At 42.4% G+C, this 19518-nt stretch overlaps 1 protein-coding gene across 4 annotated transcripts in view; it reads left to right on the forward strand.

Annotated features, from left to right (window-relative positions):
* Positions 1–19518, forward strand: part of DENND5B (DENN domain containing 5B) — a 118875-nt gene that overhangs the window by 75687 nt on the left and 23670 nt on the right. For 2 of the 4 annotated variants that reach the window (XM_056340602.1, XM_056340600.1), the window contains 5 exons: positions 2083–2619; positions 3971–4202; positions 6301–6451; positions 17192–17285; positions 18291–18401. In XM_056340602.1, coding sequence (XP_056196577.1) covers positions 2083–2619; positions 3971–4202; positions 6301–6451; positions 17192–17285; positions 18291–18401 — 1125 coding nt within the window. The remainder of the gene's footprint in view (positions 1–2082; positions 2620–3970; positions 4203–6300; positions 6452–17191; positions 17286–18290; positions 18402–19518) is intronic. The other 2 variants (XM_056340601.1, XM_056340603.1) reach the window with 1 other exon arrangement.

Here is a 19518-nt window from a genome sequence, read left to right on the forward strand (position 1 = left end):
TTAAACCATGCTAATATTGTGTAATTACTGTGATTTTTAAAATTATTAGTCACATGCTTTTAGTTAGCAGATTAAGCTGTCACTTTCCTTAAATTAAGATTTTAATGCAATAGGCTTGCAGCATCACTGCAATAACAAATTCAGTATCACCAGTGAGGGAAAAGGAATAGTGGGGTGGAAATTGCCCCCCCTCCCATTATGATGTTTAACAAACAAGTGAAAAATATCAGCATTTATGAACAGCACAGGTCCAGTAACTGTGGGTGAGGGAAAGAAAGAAGGGGTATTGAACCAGGAAGATCTTGAATCTCAAATTCCTATAGACAATTAAAACCAGAATATCCTTCAATGTGCAAGCAGTGATGAAGCACTGTTTGCTTTAGCGTTCCTTTATTGTTCAGGCCAGGGGCTAGCTTTTCAAGCTCTTCTCTAAATATAAACCATTTGTTTGTTAGAGATAAAAATTCTAACAACTGGCCATCATGCTGTCTTAAGGTTACTAATCTCTCTGCATTAACTTTAATCATCAGATGTTTTTGAAGAGAGAAGTGAGACCAATTCCCCAAGGGTTTTTTGAATCGCAATCTCATTTTTCAAATTTTGTAAATGATATGCAGAGCTGAAATTAAAAAGCCTTTGAAATGAAATATTGATAGATAAGAAGACAGTCCTTGAGCTAAAGAACCGTACCAACACATAGCACAACTCTTTAGTAGCTGTATGGTTAAGTAAAGCAAATTGTTTTTTATGAAGAAATGCTTTTCTTTGTACAGTCCAAATTTATTGTGGAAAAGTGAGCTGAAGGGACATTTCTGCTTAACTAAATGAGTCCTAATACCCTTTAAAGTATCTATGTGAAAGGTGATTCATGTCAAACGTCCCTGAAACATCCGATAACAGTGTTTGCTGTGGAATATATTGTTCTGCTGAAAAATAACCTCCTCAGAAAAGGAGGAAAAGTCCTTTCTGTTAGCATATTCTGAAGATTAGTTGGTTTGGTGACAAAAATGTCGTGTTTGGTGAGAAGTAGAAAACAGTAAAAGTGCCTTGGAGAAGGCAGAGGAGTTGTGCTGATGGCCAAGTCAGGCTAACAAAGACCTGCTGCTGCTGCTGGCGCTGCTGTTGCCCTGTGGATTTCTGCATCTCCTGTTCTGCAGCTTTATGCCAGGGTAAAACCTGTCAGGGCTCAGCACCTTGGGAATCTGACCTGGTTTAAGATTTTATTCAGCACAGTGCACTCAGAGAGTGAATTTCAGATGTAAGCCGTGGTTCAGAAAAGATCGATTACTGTTTTTCATGCTGCTATTATTCCTGAGGGTGCATTTGCAGTGTAATTAATTTTTATGTAGGATTCTTCCACCCTCCCATTGACTATTTCTTAGTAAAAGTATCTGCTCTGCTAGATTCATGTCTTCACTTAGCTTTAATCTCATGGGCTGAGATCCATCTCCATTCATAACAAAGCTGTCTAAGAGCACGCTGTTTAAATCTCAGGCAGAGGAATTGCCAAGATTAAAAGCCTCCACAGAAACGAGGGGTAAGGGGGAGTAGGGTTAACCTCCAGTGGACAAGCTATGCTCAGACATGATCCCAAAGGATTTGCATGGGACCCTCTTTTGTGGTTTTGCTTGTAACAGTGTCATCTTTCTCACTGAACATCTCGTTCCTTGATAGTATGGCTACAGAGGCTTCTTGCAGTTGGATCCTGGTAAAATAAACATGCCCTTGAAATGCAGTAATTCACACAAACAGTACTTATGTGGGCTGAGAAGTGGTGCTGCACATCCTGCTTGCTGGTGTGTCCTTGGCTGGTCTGGGAGGGGATATCAATTCTTTGTAGTGGGAAGCTGAGGATTTGCAAGTCCTGGGGAAACAGGAGAGGGCAGGAGGCTTGATTTATTCATTAAATCATTGCACTCAGCTTTACTGAAGTCTGAAATGTCATAGGCTAGTCAACACAGCTAAAGTCTCCTGTAAAGTCTTACCCTTCTGTCTGGAAACACCCTAGGAAAATAGGACTACTTAGCAGAGGAGCCAATTCAGTGCTGAGCGTCCATGTTGAATTTTTTCTTTGTATTTCAGGCAAATTTGTGCTTTGTAGACATTGATAACCATTTCATCGAACTACCAGAGGAGTTCCCCCAGTTCCCCAACAAGCTGGAGTTTATCCAGGAAATCTCTGAGGTTCTCCTGCAGTTTGGGATCCCACCAGAGGGTAACCTGCACTGCAGCAACAGTGCCACCAAACTCAAGAACCTGGTTCTTAGTGACTTGGTGAACGACAAGAAGAATGGGAACATCCCCAGCAATGCCTTCAACATGTACGAGCTGCTGAAAGGCAACGAGACGATCGCCCGCTTGCAGGCCCTCGCCAAAAGAACGGGCGTGACAATGGAAAAAATGACCATCACGGCTCCCCTCGTGGAGAAGGATAAGGATGGGAAGTTGCCATGTGAGGAGGTGGAACTGAGGGACTACAAACTGAACGTGCAGCTCCGTGAGGTTTTCGCCAACCGCTTCACACAGATGTTTGCAGACTACGAGGCTTTCGTCATTCAGGCTGCCCCCGATATGGAGTCATGGCTGACAAACAGGGAACAAATGCAAAACTTTGACAAAGTAAAGATAGCTGCCTATTCATTTTTCCATCTGAAAGTGCTTTTGGGAGGGAGGGAGAATGGCTATATTACATATATGTAGCCTAGGTACTCTTTAATCCACCGTTCTTCATCTGCCTCACTGAGAGATTTGTCCGTTTTGATTAGGCAGGGTCAGATCGCCTGCCAAAGTAAATTGATGCAGATCCACCAAGGTGGTCAGAGCCAACCTGGCTTGTACGAACCAAGCTGGCTGGCTTCTGCCTAGCTGGTGAGGGTTCTCCCGTGGGTTTGGGGGAAGGATAGCAATGGAAAGTGACTTTTTTTTACTTTCTTTTCTTTTTTGTTTGCTGAGAGGAGAGGTGCACACATAAGTCAAAACATAAATCTGGTTTTTCTTGTTTCCTAATATCACAGTAGAACTTTTTGTTAATGGCTAGTATTATTCTGCAGAAGGCTATCACATCGTTATGGCAGAGGAGTCCCATGAAAAGGAAGCTGAGATTATAAATGGGGAAATAGAGACTGTAGGCTAGAAAAGGAATGAGAAATGTTGGGATGCTTGCACAGTTATTATTTCCAAGTGACTCTGCAAAGTAGATAGCGTTCTTAGCCATCAGCTTTTTCAGATAGAAGTCCTTCTCTAACAAGAATGGTAGAAGGATGAAGAGTCAGAAACAGAGTAAATATTGATCTGAGTCAGATAAAAAAAATGCTGCCATGCCTTTTATTGGTCATGTTTGTATTCAGGCACCGAGCTGTGCAGCATTCAACAGGAAGGGGTCATTTAGGCAATCTCTGCTAGTACTTTTACAATGAAATGGGCTGTTAAGGTTAGGGTTTCCAAAGCTCAGTTAGAGACTTAGGCACACACTCAGTTTAAATTGGAAATTCATTACTAATTGCCCTGAGTAATTTCACAAAAGAGCATTAGCTGAAGAGCACTGTACACCCCTTTATGTATGACACCTTAATAAGCAATCTGGTTCCCAGCAGGGATGCGCAGACCAGAAGTCCCAAGTGGGTACACGTGGTGGTGGTCTGCTGTGGGTTGCACGGGGCTTGTTCCTGCAGGCGGTAGCTGCTAGGCTACTTTGAAAAAGCTGGCAGCACAGTAACTTCATATTCCCTTTACCGTAGCTGTCACAAACCCTTCCCGACTGCTTATTTCTCACAGTTGTGGACCAAATACGCGACCCCCAAACCAGGCCCCTTCATAGACAGATTCACATCTCTCTGAGAGCTGTTTTTGTGGTGGGGAAGCCTTGTCCAAGCCTTCCTGTTGGCTGCTGGGTCGGTTCTCTGCCAGAGGATGGCTCATTGTGTCAATGTCGGGTGGGAACGTGGCACTAATGAGCTGTTCTGTATTTCAGGCTTCCTTCCTTTCGGACCAACCTGAGCCTTACCTCCCATTCCTTTCACACTTCATCGAAACACAGATGTTCGCAACCTTCATAGACAATAAGATAATCTCCCAGTGGGAAGAGAAGGACCCTTTTCTGCGAGTTTTTGACTCCCGAATTGAGAAAATAAGGCTGTATAATGTAAGGGCCCCTGCACTGCGGACATCCAACTATCAGAAATGCAGCACTTTGAAAGAAGCAGGTACGTTCAGACAGGCTAGTAAAATATGCAAAAGAACAATGTCAGCCGCAAAGAAATATAGGCCCTCAGTCATCTGAGCACTGCAGCTGGTGAGGAAGCCCCAGAGCTACCTGAGGAGGACTCAGCAGTGTCCTTATTTTCCCTAGGCAAAAACTTCAGTATGCTTTTAAACACCAAAAACAGCAGGTGCCTTTACCTTCCCTTCGAGCTCTCCTAGGCTAGTGCCTTTAATAAACACAAACCAAACCACAGAGCTGGGCTCGCTCACCATTTCTCATTTCAGGCAGCTCCTCTTCCATTGCCAGGAGAGCTTTCCTGCACTGTGGTGGTGGGACCACCGCCAGCCACACTGAGGAGCTGAGCCCTGGTGTCTGCTCCACTGGCCTTGCCTCCCTCTTCCCGTAAAAAGACCTTTTTTTGCCTTATGTCATTTGGTTAGAGCAGCGGGGGATGCCGAGGACATAATCCTGTGTGGCATATTTAGTAGCTCCAGCAATAGTTGCTCAGAGTTAATGAACGCCGTGTACTGAAGATTTGGATTTTTTTGCATTACAGTCACAGGAGGCATTTTCAAATTATACTTGAGTTCCTTACTGTGCAAGTATTTGTTTCTTTTCCAAGCAATACAGGGAAATTATATTCTTAAATTTGTTGGGACACATATTAATGAACTGGGGCAAACACATTTCTCATGGCTTTTTTTTGTTTAATTCCTTCAGAGTGTTTTACTTGATACAAATATGGCAGAAATAAAAATCCTGTGTCTGCTTAACTTTTTCTATCTAAAACCAATTCTAATTTGCAGGTCGGCTGTCTATTCAGCGTCTAGTTTTGGTAGATATTGTGGCACCGGAACCTCATTTTCTATCTTGTGAAAAGCAGCAAACTGATAGTAATATCAACTTTACTTCATATTTCCCGTTCACACTATATGTGACCCTAGCACTGATCCAGCACCTGTTTGTTTAACCGTCTATTTTCAGAACCCTTCAAACCCTCTGACCCCACACTGCCCGGTCCTTTTCTCCAAAATAAAAGCCTGTGAAGTTATTTGCTTCTTTAGAGGGGAAAGCTGCTTAGTTTCTGGTGGTAGTATATGTAAATCTTATAACAGTTTCATTCCCATCACAGTTTTCTAAAACAGGAAATGAGTTCTGTGTTGTTCTTGACAAATGAAAAATGGATTTAGTTTCTGCATTTTGCATATTTATTCACTTGTGATATGCTGAAAAGAATGGGCCTGCCCAGTAATGGATTGAATTTTTTATTCAAAAATTGAATATTTAAGTTGCTAATAAATGCTGATTTCCCCCATACACCTCCTTTCCCCTTCCCCTCACAGTGCATCTGACTCAATGTTGAGAGGGTGACAGCTTTTATTTTCATCCTGCTCGAGATCGGAGATGAAATCCTCAGGTCCTTGTAGCAAATGACTGAACCACATTATCTCAGCGGAGCCGAGATTCCCGGGGAGCCCTCTCTGGTCTTGCCATACCGTCCCCTGTTTCCAAGCATCTGTTCATCTTCCTGGTGCTGCTTAGGCCTTGCCACAGTTAGCTATGGTTTTTGAAAGCCTGTCATCCCATAATGGCATATCTAATTTCAGGTGGAGGACCATTATAATAGGTGCCAGCTATTTGCAAAACTCGGGTATCACCCCTATGGGTCTGCCCAGGGAGATGTGCCTGGGGCAAAGTGAGGTGCCCGACCCCACAGAGTTGCAGCTGGCCTCAGAGGTCTCCAGTCTGCTGAAGGAGGGTTAAAACCAAACACTGAATTGCAGGGAAAGATTGCACTGCTCTTGTTAACTCATAACGCATCTCGTAGGCTTCTGTAAATACCTGCTTGCTTAACAGCTAACGTGCTTGTGCCAGTGCTAGTTGTGTTGGATGAAGAAACTAAAAGCAAAATAACAAAACAATAGCACAGATGTTTCCTCACTTCTGTAAGTAACAGTTTTCTGAATCTAAAGTCACTAGTCACTATTGAACTTTTTAGAGTGTTTTCAGGGATAGGAGCATGACCGCTTCTGTTGTCACAGCATATGTCTTCAGATGTATCGCTAACGCAGGTGATCACCTGTGACTGTAACTTGCAGCCCAATCCATCGAGCAGCGGCTCATGAAGATTGATCACACAGCTATCCACCCACACTTACTTGATATGAAGATTGGCCAGGGGAAATATGAACAAGGATTTTTCCCGAAGTTGCAATCGGATGTCTTGGCAACGGGACCCACCAATAACAAGTAAGCCCAGGTTTTATTTTCTAGATTTGAAAGCAGGTTTCTCGTGTAAAGATTCACATCATTGGACAGAAGTCCTAAGTTTGGATTGCTGCTAACCAGTCTAATAAACCCTAGCAACTCTTTCCATTCCTGGTTTGTATGGGCTGCAATTTTTTAATTTATAGCCATGTTTTTCATTATGTTAGAAAGCATTAGGACTGGTTTTGGGAAGATTCCTCAGTAATGTTTTCCATTGAGTGGTGAGTATTGTGTCTTTTCGTATGTATTTATAGTTGTATCATTGCCATAATAAATCTAAAATTAATTTCTTCCCTGTTTTGCACTGAATAGGATAATCTGGAAACCTGAGCCAAAATTCAGATTCTGAAACAAATTTTGGTATTGAAATCTCCACATCATTGTGCGTAACGAAGTTATGCCTACTCTGTTCCTCTCTTTTCTTAGCTTTTATTATATAACACAATCATTTTTATAGCTCTCTTTCAGTTTTCACATTGGAATAACCTGGAAGAATAGCTTGGTGAGGGTGGAAAGTATGTGGTTCTGTACCTGGGTTTCTCTTCTGAGTCTGATAAGGTTCTGTAGTGCACTTCAATATGAAGGTAGTAATACCTATAGCTGTAGGATTGAGCATGTCATTACATAGTTAATTTACCTAATGTGAAATGAGAACCTGGAGTACTAATACACTATGCTTTTATACAGTTATAATATAAACTAAATGCTGTAAGTTACTTTTTAATTTCTTCCCCCCAAAAAACAGGATTGGGGGTGGGGGGGTTCTCCCCTTCAAAAATGGAAGATTTGTGCATCAGTGATTGCTACTTCATGGAATTATTATCTCAAGTCCTCACTGCTAGCTGCTGTGGTAGGTCAAAATGTGGGAACACAGATAAATCTGAGAGTTCCAAGAGCTCCAATTGTCCAAATGCTAAAGCTAGCTCTCATTTTAGACATGTGCACGCACACACACTGCTCTCAGCTCCTGTATGAGGTGCCCACTCAATTCTATTTATACACATTTTGTGCATCCCAGTGCTAACTAATCCCTTTTTAATAACCTACTAGCAATAAGACTTGCAAATGACAAAATAAGACATCCTTAAGCATTGAATGTTTGAAGAATTGCAGTTCTTTAAAAGAAATTTTAAAAACCCAACCAAAAGGAAGAACGTGTATTTCAAAGTTCCGTGGTTTGCAGTGTTCTTGCAAACAGAAGACAAATGTTTACAGTTAATGCTTCCCTGAAGGATGGAGGATTTCTTCATCTTCTGGGATGCTGTGTTTAGCAGTCTGCCTCTTATCCTTCTGACAGGTTTCAGTTTTAGCATCAGCAGCAGTGTGATCATGCCCAGCCTGCTCAAAGTTGCTGATATCCTCTGGCTCTATTGCAGAATCTTAGTGAATCTATGAATAAGCATCAAATTAAAAATCGTTTTCTTTATGCCATTTGAGATGCTTCTGTTAGAGTGGTACCTATTCTAAAATGTGGCTTTTAACTCCTTGAGTGATAATTTTGATTTCAATAGCTGGATTTGGTCTTCAAATTGCAGCATGTTTCAGAATTTATAAGTACCAGAATCCCATTACTTACCACAAAGCGGTGTCAAAGTGACAAATGCTTGGAATACCTCCAGCTGTATATTGCCAAAAAGGTCTGTAATTGGAAAATCTCAAGACCATCTGTTTATATCTTTCTGCTTTCTGGCTTTTTATGTGAGCAGCTGAGAGGACTTCCTTTCTGTCTCATTTAGACGTCTAATTCTGCTGAATTTACACCCACGTATAAAACAGATAGCCTTTTCATGCTCTCTGCAAATACAGCATAATTCTTTTGATCACAAAAATCAGTGGAAGTATAGCATTCCATTAATTTGCTTTTCCTAGTGTGTGCTTCTTGGCAATATGTTATACTTGCATATGGGACTGGGCCTTTGCGTAGGGGGGAAGAGAACATTTTAGCTACGTTCCCAGGCACTTCAAATGTAGCTGTTTTGTGTGTTCATAAAGTTAATGCAAAGGATATTGCTGTGCAGATGAGAATTGTTTTTGCAGAGTTCAGTTCTACATAGCAAACTTTGTCCTGAATGTTGCAAGGAAGTTTATTTGTGGGGGAAAACAAGGAAGAAAATAAAAATCATTCCAATGTTACAGTCAATCGTTGCAGGACAGTAGCAAATAAACAAATCAGAGCTGTTTTAATGAAAAACTGTCCTTGCTGGCCAGCAATCAGATCTTTATTGCTTCCCTTTCTGGGCAGATAAACTAACAAATATACAACTAGAGCTCATAATGTTATCTAGCTATTCCCTTCCTGTATCTAGGCAAAGCACTGAAAATACCACTGTCAGTTACTGGGCTGTGACAGGTATAATCTATCTAAATCACAAATATAATGCCAAGAACAAACACTTTTCCTTGTAGTTCTAGATCCCATATGTGATCCCAGAAGACGATGTTGCCTAGACAGGCAGAAATTGTGTTTGGGAGAGGAAGTGTCTGGCTCTTGCTTGCTGGCCATGGAGAAGCAGGGCTTGGGGACAGGGGCAGGGTGAAGAGTCATATTGGATCACTTCCACCTAAACACAGCTGGAAACAAATGTTGATCACGTTACCATGTGTAAGTGTTAAAACACGAAAGTCTGTAGTACAAGCGAAGCCCAATATTGACCCATCGTCCTGCGGCCATGCCCAGCAGCATGCTGTGCCCCGCTTCTGTCACTCTGCTGCTTCCCCCTCCTGCTTCCCCTCAGGATGTCCTTTAGAAGACTGGACAACGTGGTGAACCTGTGTTCCTCTGGCCCCAGCCAGCATCACGCTGCTTGCTGAATTTCTCTCACCTGCGTGGTCATTTCTTCTTCGGGAGAGCAACTCCTCCTACATTTGCTCCTATTCTTACCAGCCTTCATACTGCCGGTGCATGCTTTGTGTCATTAGGGCTGGTCTTCACCTGTTCTCCCGTGGCGGTCAGAAAATGTTGACTTGCTCAGCTAAGCACAAACTTCACTGAAAATAACTCCAAACTTCAATTTACTGAAATGTAATGAAAAGTTTAAAAACAGGCAAATAAAAACCCCCAAAACCCAAACACCAAAAAAACCCCCATTCCAAACACCCACGTCCATAAAACTGGAGAACAGGCTCCCAGGTATACAGTCTCCCTAATCATCTTTTTGATCAAAACCACCAGAACATGGAAAGACATTAACTGCAGAATATGCAGATCTAAACTTAAGCAAAATGTAGGAACTGTTACATCCAAACTATTTTTATAAATTAAAAGAAATATAATTTTTCTGTAAAGAAAAAGGCACTTCATCCCAGCTAACAGTAATTAGAAAAAGCCCTAAACCAAAAAAAAAACCCCAAACCCACCCAGTTCTGTCCTCTTTTCCATCACAGGCAGCCATGTCACACCTGAGGGACTCCCTCTGCACTCATCACCTTCGGTATGTCCCCTGCATCATGGGAAAACCTTCTGAAGCTACAGGGAGGCAGCTGTAGCTTCCTCTAGGTACAAAAGCAGCTCATCCATGCTGCTCTAACCTTGTAAAGCAGTGACTTCGGCAGAAGTCCTCCTAGAAAGCATCCCAGGAGAAAACAGTTCCTTAGGCAGTTTGTCTGTTATTCTGGAAAAGAGCCACAGTTTCCAGAGTCCTTCCTTTTTCAAACCCCAGCACCACACTGTGGTTTACACACGTTCCCCTCTTCCTTCCCTGCATGCATTTTCTGCCAGGCTTTTAAAACTCTGTCTGAGACTCCACTGGCTGATGCATTTGCAATGATCCAGGAGGGGAATTTGAATGACAAAAAGCCAAGCTACATAAACACTTCATGGTTTTTGATTAGCTAATTGTTAAATTAGGGTGAATATGCTTACAGTGCAAAATTAAAACAATGAAACAAGCTGTGTTTTCAATCTAATTGATTACCTTGTAACTTAATTTGTACTAAGAAGCTTGATAAATGAGATTAAATATTGCAGAGGAAAACATCGATTGCACACCAAGCATGGGAATATATTTGCATTCTGGCAATTTGTAGTGAATGCTTACAAAGAACAAATTAACTGATATTTATTTATTAATTTTTTTTGTTTGTTTTCAAAGGAAGGTTTAGCTTTGCACACTTACAAAATGGCTTAAATAATCCTTTTTTTGGCTTTCTCTTTGTTTAGCCCTGTTTTTCCCATCTTCTGTATCTGAGCCCCACTTTCTTCCTTGCTTCCTTCCCCAACCAGCCGGTTTCCTCTTTCCTGCGTGGGCCACATCTCTCTCCTGAGCCCTCTCACCTGTATCCTGGCTTCATGGGAGCTTCATGCTTTTGTCTGTCCTCTATGCTCTACCTGAGCTGCCACAATCCCAAAAGGCGGGCAAAGTCCAAGTCTTCAAGCGCAGATCCAGCTATGCTTGGCCTCCTAACCTCAGGCTGTAGCTAAGTGATGTGTTGCTCTTACCCATAAGGCAAATTTCAAAAGTATTTGTTTTCTCCAGGCGTTTTTTCCTGTGCTATGTTTTGCTGACCTTACCACTGTGTCAGTATTTATTTGTAAAAATGATGCATTAGGAGTGTACAAAATTGGTTCATTTTTGTGCTCCGGTTTATGGCATAGCTTGTGCGGGCACTGTCCTGTGGCTTCCGTCACTGCCCCCCTTCAGGCTGTGGATTGCCCAGGGTTTATCTGCCTGGTGCCCTGGTTCTCATTTTTAAGTAGGACTACTGTTTACTTATTCACTAACATTTAACATTGGTTAATGTTTTTCAAGAAAACACGATGCATATAATGAAAAGTGGTTTCTGTATCTCTATACGATGATAGAATTCATTCTGGTTTTAGCTAAATTATCTTTTGTATAGGAAATGATCTGTCTCTTCTACTGAGTGCTTCATATTATATGGACCTTTTCTACCTCCCTATCTGTTGGGTACAGTTCCAAGGCCAGATGTCTTCAAAGAAGCTTTTTTTTTTCCCCCCATCAAGCCAAACAATTGCATTTTCAAGTAGTATAGAGTAGCATCTCTGCAGTGCATCTAAATGAATGAGAAAGGGACAAGCAATGAGCCACCCACACACAACACTGACGTTATTTAAAACTTGCAAGTAGTAAAAGCTCACCTTTTACGTATGGAAATCTGAAACAAGCAGTTGCTATACATTAGATGACCTAATACAGCAAACCACTGACAGGTGCAATGAAAATATAAACGACTTGTCTTCAAATACATTCATTTTCAAGAATCTTCAGCATGACTGACAATCTGTGCTTAAAAATGGTTGCTGAAATAGGAACTATGTGTTGTGGGGACTCTTGGAATCTGATGGGCGAGTCTCCTGAGTAGTGACTGATCCTCCGCTCAACTGGTGCGAGATGGTAAAAGGGCAATTAACTTCTTCCAGTTAATATATCGTTTTAAAATAGCTGTGCAGATTTAAAGTTTACAGGGAAAAATGCGTGTCAGATCCTTGCATCCTCTGTTCTGTTTAGTCTCCCCTGAGCAGCGTCACTCTCTCAATGGAATTTGCAAATTAAATACCACTTAGGCCAGCGGTTTGTCAGGGCTTAAGGGGTGATGCTGGCAAATCACTACTGCTGTTCCTTGCAGAGGATGGTGGTTGTGGGTACCACCCTTCTGCATCGCTTCTTTTCATGTAATCTGATGAGAGGGCCTGTCAGTGCAAGACCACTCTCTGCAAGGCACTTTGCTCGTTTTTGTCCAGCCCATCAGAAGTTTAAAAGCTTTCCTCTTCAGCCCTACAGCAGAGACGGAATAGATGTAGTCTCTCTTCAAGCCTTCCTCCTCCTTACCATGGATCAGTGTGTGCAGAGCGATTCACAGTGCAGAACCCCTCCCCCATGGGCCCATCCCTGATCAGGTGGAGCTCAGTTTCCACCTTCCTTTTAATTTGTTCAGTCTCATGTGTATTTGACTTGGAATCTCTGTATAGTCCCGTGGAAACTACATCTGAACCCAAGCAAATACACAAGTCTGTGTGTATGTAATGTGTGCAGGCTGCATGCATGCTTTAGGGGGATTTGTTGGAGGGTGTAGGACAGCTATGTGCTAATTTGTGAATATGGAAACACAGTCAGATAACTCATTTGATGGAAGTATATAGGTAAAAGGGGTATTGTCATGAATTGCAGACCTAAATAGTAGTCTGCCTCAGGAGATGGCCTGTATAAGGAGATTTAGGTTCTGTCCTATGGACAAGTGCATTTGTCTCCTTCCTTCTCTCTGTTATCACTGTAAATAGATTGTAAATTATGATAGTGAATTTCATGATGATGTCAATACTGGTTAAATCCTCCTGCGAATGAAGTTCCCTAGCAGCATGCTGCATGTACTGCAGTATATATCCTGCCTGTTATACCTGTGTCTGGTTTGGGTAGACACCACTTCTTCATTTCACCATGGAGCTTTAAAAAGTGGGGGAAGAGGGGAGAAGGTAGGGGGAGGGAGATGAACACATGGTTGCAGTACAGCATGGCCAGTCCCTGGTGTGAGGCTGCTGCTTTGCTAGAGTGGTTTCCGACAGCTCGGCTTTGCTGCTACCTTACCATTTTTATTACAGAAATTAATTAATTAAATTAATCACAGGTTAAGTACCATCTTTTTTCCAAGTGTCATCTTTACATTTCCTGCAAGCTCTTCAAACCTATTCCTGCACTTGTGGGGTCTAATTTGACATTAAATAATACTGACTTCACTGTCTTCGTGTTAAAAGGGTCTTACTTGGAGGTGCCTTCATTTCTTTTCTTTATATAGAACAGCGTACAGTCTTCTCTAGTCCCTCCTCTGAAATATCACTGCTTTTTCACAGTCCCTGGTGGTGAAGACCATTCATCTTTGGATACGGGAGTTAGGTATGGGCAGACTACTGAAACGAGCCTTTTCTCCCTTCTCCATGTAGGCAGCTTGTCCCCAGGCTCTCCGCAACACAGCACCCAAGCTGCAGCTGCTTCGTGCCCAGGGACCTGGTGCTTGTAACAATGCTTCCACTGTGAGGAGTAAATGAAACATGCCAGTAGTCCATGCTCATGGCTCTACAGGCAAAAAATAAAGGGGAGAGGGCGTTTTTTGGGTCAGGGAGAACTTGGGCAGCATCTGGGCTGGGCAGCAGTGCTGTGTGCACTCCCCAGTGCCAGCCAGCTGGGGCTGGCTCATCTCCCTAAGGCAGGGACCAGCCTCCTCTGGCATCTGCTCCACAGGGACACGGGAGGTAGTTGTTTAGCTGAAAAGCCCAAGACTAAGGGCTGACAACAAGCTGGCATTTGCCCGTGCCGGTACAGCTTTCCTTGCTGCTTTGGCAGCACCAGGGCTGAGGTGTGAATAAGGCAGCAGCAGAGTCAGCGCCAGGAGAGGCACCCAGGTGGGATTTCAGCAACCCAAGGGAGGTGGTGTGGCCTCTGGGGAGGGCTTTTACCCACCTGTAAAATCACTTTGAGCCACCAAAGGGAGAGGAAGAATAATTTAAATGCTATCTCTGCTGATGAGAGGGAAGGGAATGGTTATTGTAATACTGAAGCATTATTTTGGGAAAATTCTGGCCCAGTAAAGAAAAGGCTTTAAAAGATTCAGCTGCTTAATCCTGCTTATCTGCTGTTATATCTTTACAAAATCTCCCAGAGATTCAGGGTGGCATCCGAATGCATAGACTTCACTCAGTGCCCCAGCAGCTCCTCTTCCTCAGCTTAGAGGTTGGGGAAGAGGGAGTGTGCAGCTCACTGTGTGTGTAATTGCTCTAGCTAATAAGCAGTGGTCTTTTGTTCATAAATGCCCAATGATCCTTACATTAGTTTGCTGAAAATGTTTAAATAATTCTGATAAATAATCTGGAGAATGGCCTGTGCCTCCTCCCAGGTGCAGCATAAGGCTGGAATTAACTGAAAATGCTTTAATGATTCCGTATTACTTGTGATTATTCTGTGGCTTTCGTTCTGCTTTCACCTTCGGTGAGATGTGTTCCCTCAAAGGATACTTCTAGCAATTCTTACATCGTCCAGTAATTGCAGAAATGCAGGTGGGGAGGAATCCAAGCTTTGTCTAGAATTCAGAAAATACCATATAAATTGGAGCAGAAAAATGGGATGTGGGTAATATTTGATCTATAACTTAACTTTCCAATGTATTATTGGCATTCTATCTTGTGAAATGTAAGTGTGGTACCAACTTGGAATAAATGGAAGGTCTCCAGATCCAGTAGTTGAAGTCACTTTTATGTCTGCTGTCCTCTGTTCAAGGGGGAGACTTTTCTGCTACATTTCTACTTGCTGAGATTATTAAAATGTAAGGTTTTATTTCCTACCCCCCCCTCAGCCATCTAATGAGGCATTGGGTGTTGCTTCTGGGAGAAAAAAAAAAAAAAAAAAAAAAAAGTGGTGACTTACTAAACTCATGGGCTGAATATTTTTAAGACTTCTGAGGACGTGCAAAGACACTTAGGTCAGTGATGTATTCCCCTGAGAAGGTATCAGCGTTTGCTGTGCAGAGACCTGTTTGGGCTGGGTGTTTTTAGTTACCAGAGACTTGAGGCTACATTGCTTTAAAAATAAATCTCTTGCCATATGGGATAGAGAGGTGCTGAACCATAATTACATGCAGACCCAGATGTTTATTTCTTCCTTTGTACTTGTTTTGTTGACGTTATTTGGGAGGTAGGAAGGGACTTTGGTTTGACCATAAAAGCTACAGGTCCTGTGACTTTTTTCCCTTTTTATCTTTGTGGTTAGCCAAAATTTGGTCTTTGGTTAACTCACTGGAGGAATTGGTGGAGATAGTTATGTATGCAAAGTCCTTCTCTCTGGAAACAGGAGGGTTTGGCTACCAGGGGTCACGTCTGTGCACTTCTCTTAGGTTAGGTTCCCCTCCTACGCATCCCCAGCAGCTTGCTGGACATGTCAGGACCTGACTCCTGCTCTGTGCAAGGGTTTCCTCCTCCAGGCACGCATCTGCCTACACCAGCTGAAACTCCTCGCCCAAATAGGTCAGATCCCAGGTTCTATTTGTATATGCTCCTGTTTGGCGTTCACACAGAAGTAGATGGCTTTGGGATCTGAAGACTGCTGTCCCCACCAATACCGCCTGTGTGGAGGAGCTTATCAAGCACACACTTCTGCCTCTGATGTGGGCCTCTCTGCGTTTCTCTCTGTATAGATCAATGAAAAGCAGAGAACTCAAATCCCCAGGGGCTTTACCTGCTGATCACAGCTCCTGTAGAAAAAGCCATCTCGGAGCAGTCATTCTGGCATGGTGCCCAGCATGGACGCTTCAGTCTGGAGAAGAGAAGGTTCTGAAGGGTCCCTTTGATCCAAGCACTGAGGATGGGGAGTGTGAGGTGTTGTTTTCTTGGTGCATTTTATTCTTTTTATTTCCCTTTTTTCTTTTTTTTTTTTTTTTTTAATTCTTCCAGATTTAGGTTATTCCTTCAGATTCTTCCAGGCAGTTTCCTTCCATAGATAAAGCCTTATTCATACATCCCACCAGGCACTGGAGCTGGAACACTGCCCTGGGCAGGCTTTGTGTTCTGCCTCACCTTAGTTCTGCTCTTTAACTTCTTGATGCAGGAGACAGGCAGAACAGATGACTTCATGAAGCAACTGAAAGGCTATACACTTAAAGGCTTTTTTTTTGTTTGTTTACTGTGTGTGAAAGATATTTTTAATTTTAATTAACACAACCACAGTAATTAAGTAATATCATTCAGAAGACATAGACTTCATGTGGATTAAGATGCTTATTTTTGATACTTGATAGGTTGCTTTATACAGTGCTATTTCAGCTTTCTTTCATAAATAATTTATTAACTTATTTTTTTAATCTGCACCAGTTTAACATTTTGGTTTTCAAGGATTTGACAGAAGGCTGTGGTATTATTAGAAACCCTGCAGTCAGACTAGAAATTCCTTGCGACAGAATTATCTTGGTTTGTGTTTTGTTATAGTATGTGGCATAAAGGAATTTGCATGCTTGTGAGCTTTAAGGTTGCTTCATTTCAAACCTGGTTACCAGCCGGCTGCTTTCAGGCAACAGCCTCAGATGAGTTAAAAATGCAGCCGAACATATATGAACATGTAGGAAAAATATAGGCTTTCCTTGGTATTTAGAAACCTGATGCAAAAAAAAATATATATACATGGTGAAGATAGCAACATGATCAATCCCAGGAACATCAATATTGTTTATAGCCTTCAGACATAGGTGCACCCAATATCATGGTAGTTACTATCACAATGACAAGTTTCTCTGAAATAATTCCTGGCAGTACCATAGAAAGTACTGCCTCTCACAAAAGAGGAAAATCTTAAGAAGTTGCTGGTCAAAATACATCATTGTACTTCATTTGCTCCTACAGACACTGTTTTTATCAAACCTCTGCAAATGCAGCAGGCAACGATGGTGCTGGGTAACCAAGTACAATTTACCTAGTGGTGGCATCCATGTTGCGGCATGACCTGCATTTTGGGTAACACAGGAGCTCTCACTGGAGACCCTGGCAGGCAGCAGGCACGTTTCCATCAGGGCTTTTGTCCCATGGGTGCGCACTGGCCTGTCACCTGCCAGGCAGTTTCCCATGGGGAGGTCAGGCACGAGCTTGCACTCACATCTACTGTAGGGTCCAAGTTTGTGGGTTCACTTCTCCAGCTGCTGACCCATCAGATGTCCTCTGGCTCCTGACCCAGGCTTTCCCTCCTGATTTTTTTCCACTCACATGTGTCTTCTCTCTCTCTGACTTCTCAGCCGCTGGGCCAGTCGCAGCACCACAGCGCAGCGGAGGAAAGACCGCCTGCGGCAGCACTCGGAGCACATCGGGCTGGACAACGATTTGAGGGAGGTAGGTGGCATCATCAGTGGGCAGCATGAGCTTGTGATCCACCAGGTGAGGTTCAAACAACTGATCTGCTACTGCTTCAGGCAGGTTTTGGCTACCGTAAGGTTTGTATGGGTCTCCACAGCCATTTAGATGCTGCTGATCACAGATGTTTGTATGCGTTGTACAACTTCAAAGCACATAACGTAAATAAAATGCTTTTATTATTTTGGAGTAAGACAGCCCTTTGTCATCAGGAAAAAGGGTTATTTGCTGATTTAGACCCTGACTGTTACTGCATACAGAGAGCAGAGCCCTGGCGCCCGCCTGGGTCCAGCTGCCGAGCGCTGGCCAGAGTGAAGGTCTCTAGAAAAGTCAAGTCCTCAAATAAATGTCAGCTCTGCAGAGGCAAATTAGGCAGGGCTCTTTCATTTTTTAAAGGATTTTTTTGGGGGGTCTGTTTTACGTAGATTCCTGACATGAGTAAGCCTATTTGAAAGGTTAAGACTTCGGGGCCTTTTCATGCCTAAAGCTTGGAAACTCCCATGCATCTTGTAAATGTCAGTCACATACACGCATTTCTTTCCCGTCTTTTCAGTTTCTCATCCTTCATTAAATATTTTCTGCCATGTGTCTCCATTGATGTCCATGTGCTTCTTTTGTATGTCACTAGCAAAAATGAAGCACTCATGCTGTTTTGTGGTAAATCTTGCTGAATAATGTTGGCCAGTGTTGGCATTTGCCTTCTGAAAGAACCTGAACAGATGAGTGGACTCTTGAACTACAGCTTTGAATCATGTTTCGTGGAAAACACAGCAAAACAGCACTTGTATATGTTGCTATTTTTGCTAACATGGCTTCCCAAGTGTATTTTAAATGTTGCCTCATGTATATCTCATCAGAGCCTTTTCAATACTTTGTCATGTATTTACTTTCTTCTTTTTTTGGCTGTGGATCATATGCATGCTTCTTTTGCTTTGTCTCTTTCTTTCTGGCTATTCTGCCATTGGGGCATCTGCCTCCTCTTAGCCATCGGAGGAGCTTTTGCTTCGTCAGAACTCAATGGCCTTCTGGGAGTGGGATCAGGGACCACCCCCTCCTGCACGGCCTCCTAAAAAATCCTTCTCTGAATGCTGCCTGGTATGTTTCAGTTTTTCTTGTTGAAAACTGCTTTTGAGATGTTGTTAGCGTAAGGAACCGCTGTCTTCACTCCGTCTCAAACCTCTCCCTTTCTCATAGAGTATGAGCACGTCCATGTAGCGCTTGTGGTTATATGTGTGGTTATAATCAGAAAAGTAGCTGGAAGTCAGCTCTAGGCTTCCACACCAGCTCCCTGGCACACATGATGGCTCCAAGGCTGAAAGACAAGAATTTTTGCTTTGTTTTTTTCCTGTGTTGCTCGCCGGGCAATTCAGCCTAGGGTATCAAATCCAAAAAGTATTGCTTTCTGACTGCTGGATCACTGCATCCCAGTGTGGAAGAGGGTGGTGGTGTGTGGATGCTGATGAACTGGCAAAGAGCAATCAGTTGGTTCTCTCATCCCACCCTTATTCTTCTCTTGAATTTACAAGAGTTAATATTTTTTTAATTTTTATTTTATTATAGTAACAAGACATATGATGAAGAAAGTAAAGTTATCCATGTTTTGTACTCTTCAGAATATAACCACACTTTGCATTTTACTTATCCCTTCACATTTAAAAAGAAATATTAGATTCCTAATTATATATTCCCTGTATTACTCTTCCACTGGTTTTGTTGCTAATTTTTGCACTGAGATAGATGGAACTCACTTGTGAGATTGCTTGCTGAACAACAACACGCTTTCATAATTTGTGATATATGATTTTTATTATTTATTCCCACGTGCAGTTTTTAACTATTTTTAATTCCTTACAGTATTGGTGAAAGTGTAATTACCTAACTGAGCACTTTTGTTGAAGACAGCTTTCCATGGCAGAACACTCCATTCTCATCTGACCTGTTGGACTGATGTTAACTGGTTCTTGCCCAAATTTTGTATTGAAAAAATCCAGTTGTCAGAAAAACTGTACTCCCCCATAAAAAATAAGTGAGCTATTTCAATTAATTTCAGCGTGTTAGGATTTTGCTTTTGCTTTTCCTGATCTAGTGGAAGGTACCCATGTCCATGGCAAAGAGGTTGGAACTAGGTGATCTTTAAGGTCACTTCTGACCCAAACCATTCTATGATTCCAGGAAATGAATTATTTTTGCCCCAGGCAGAAAGCTCTAAGGA

The sequence above is a fragment of the Falco biarmicus genome, chromosome 5, assembly GCF_023638135.1.
Source record: "Falco biarmicus isolate bFalBia1 chromosome 5, bFalBia1.pri, whole genome shotgun sequence".
Taxonomy (NCBI): domain Eukaryota; kingdom Metazoa; phylum Chordata; class Aves; order Falconiformes; family Falconidae; genus Falco; species Falco biarmicus.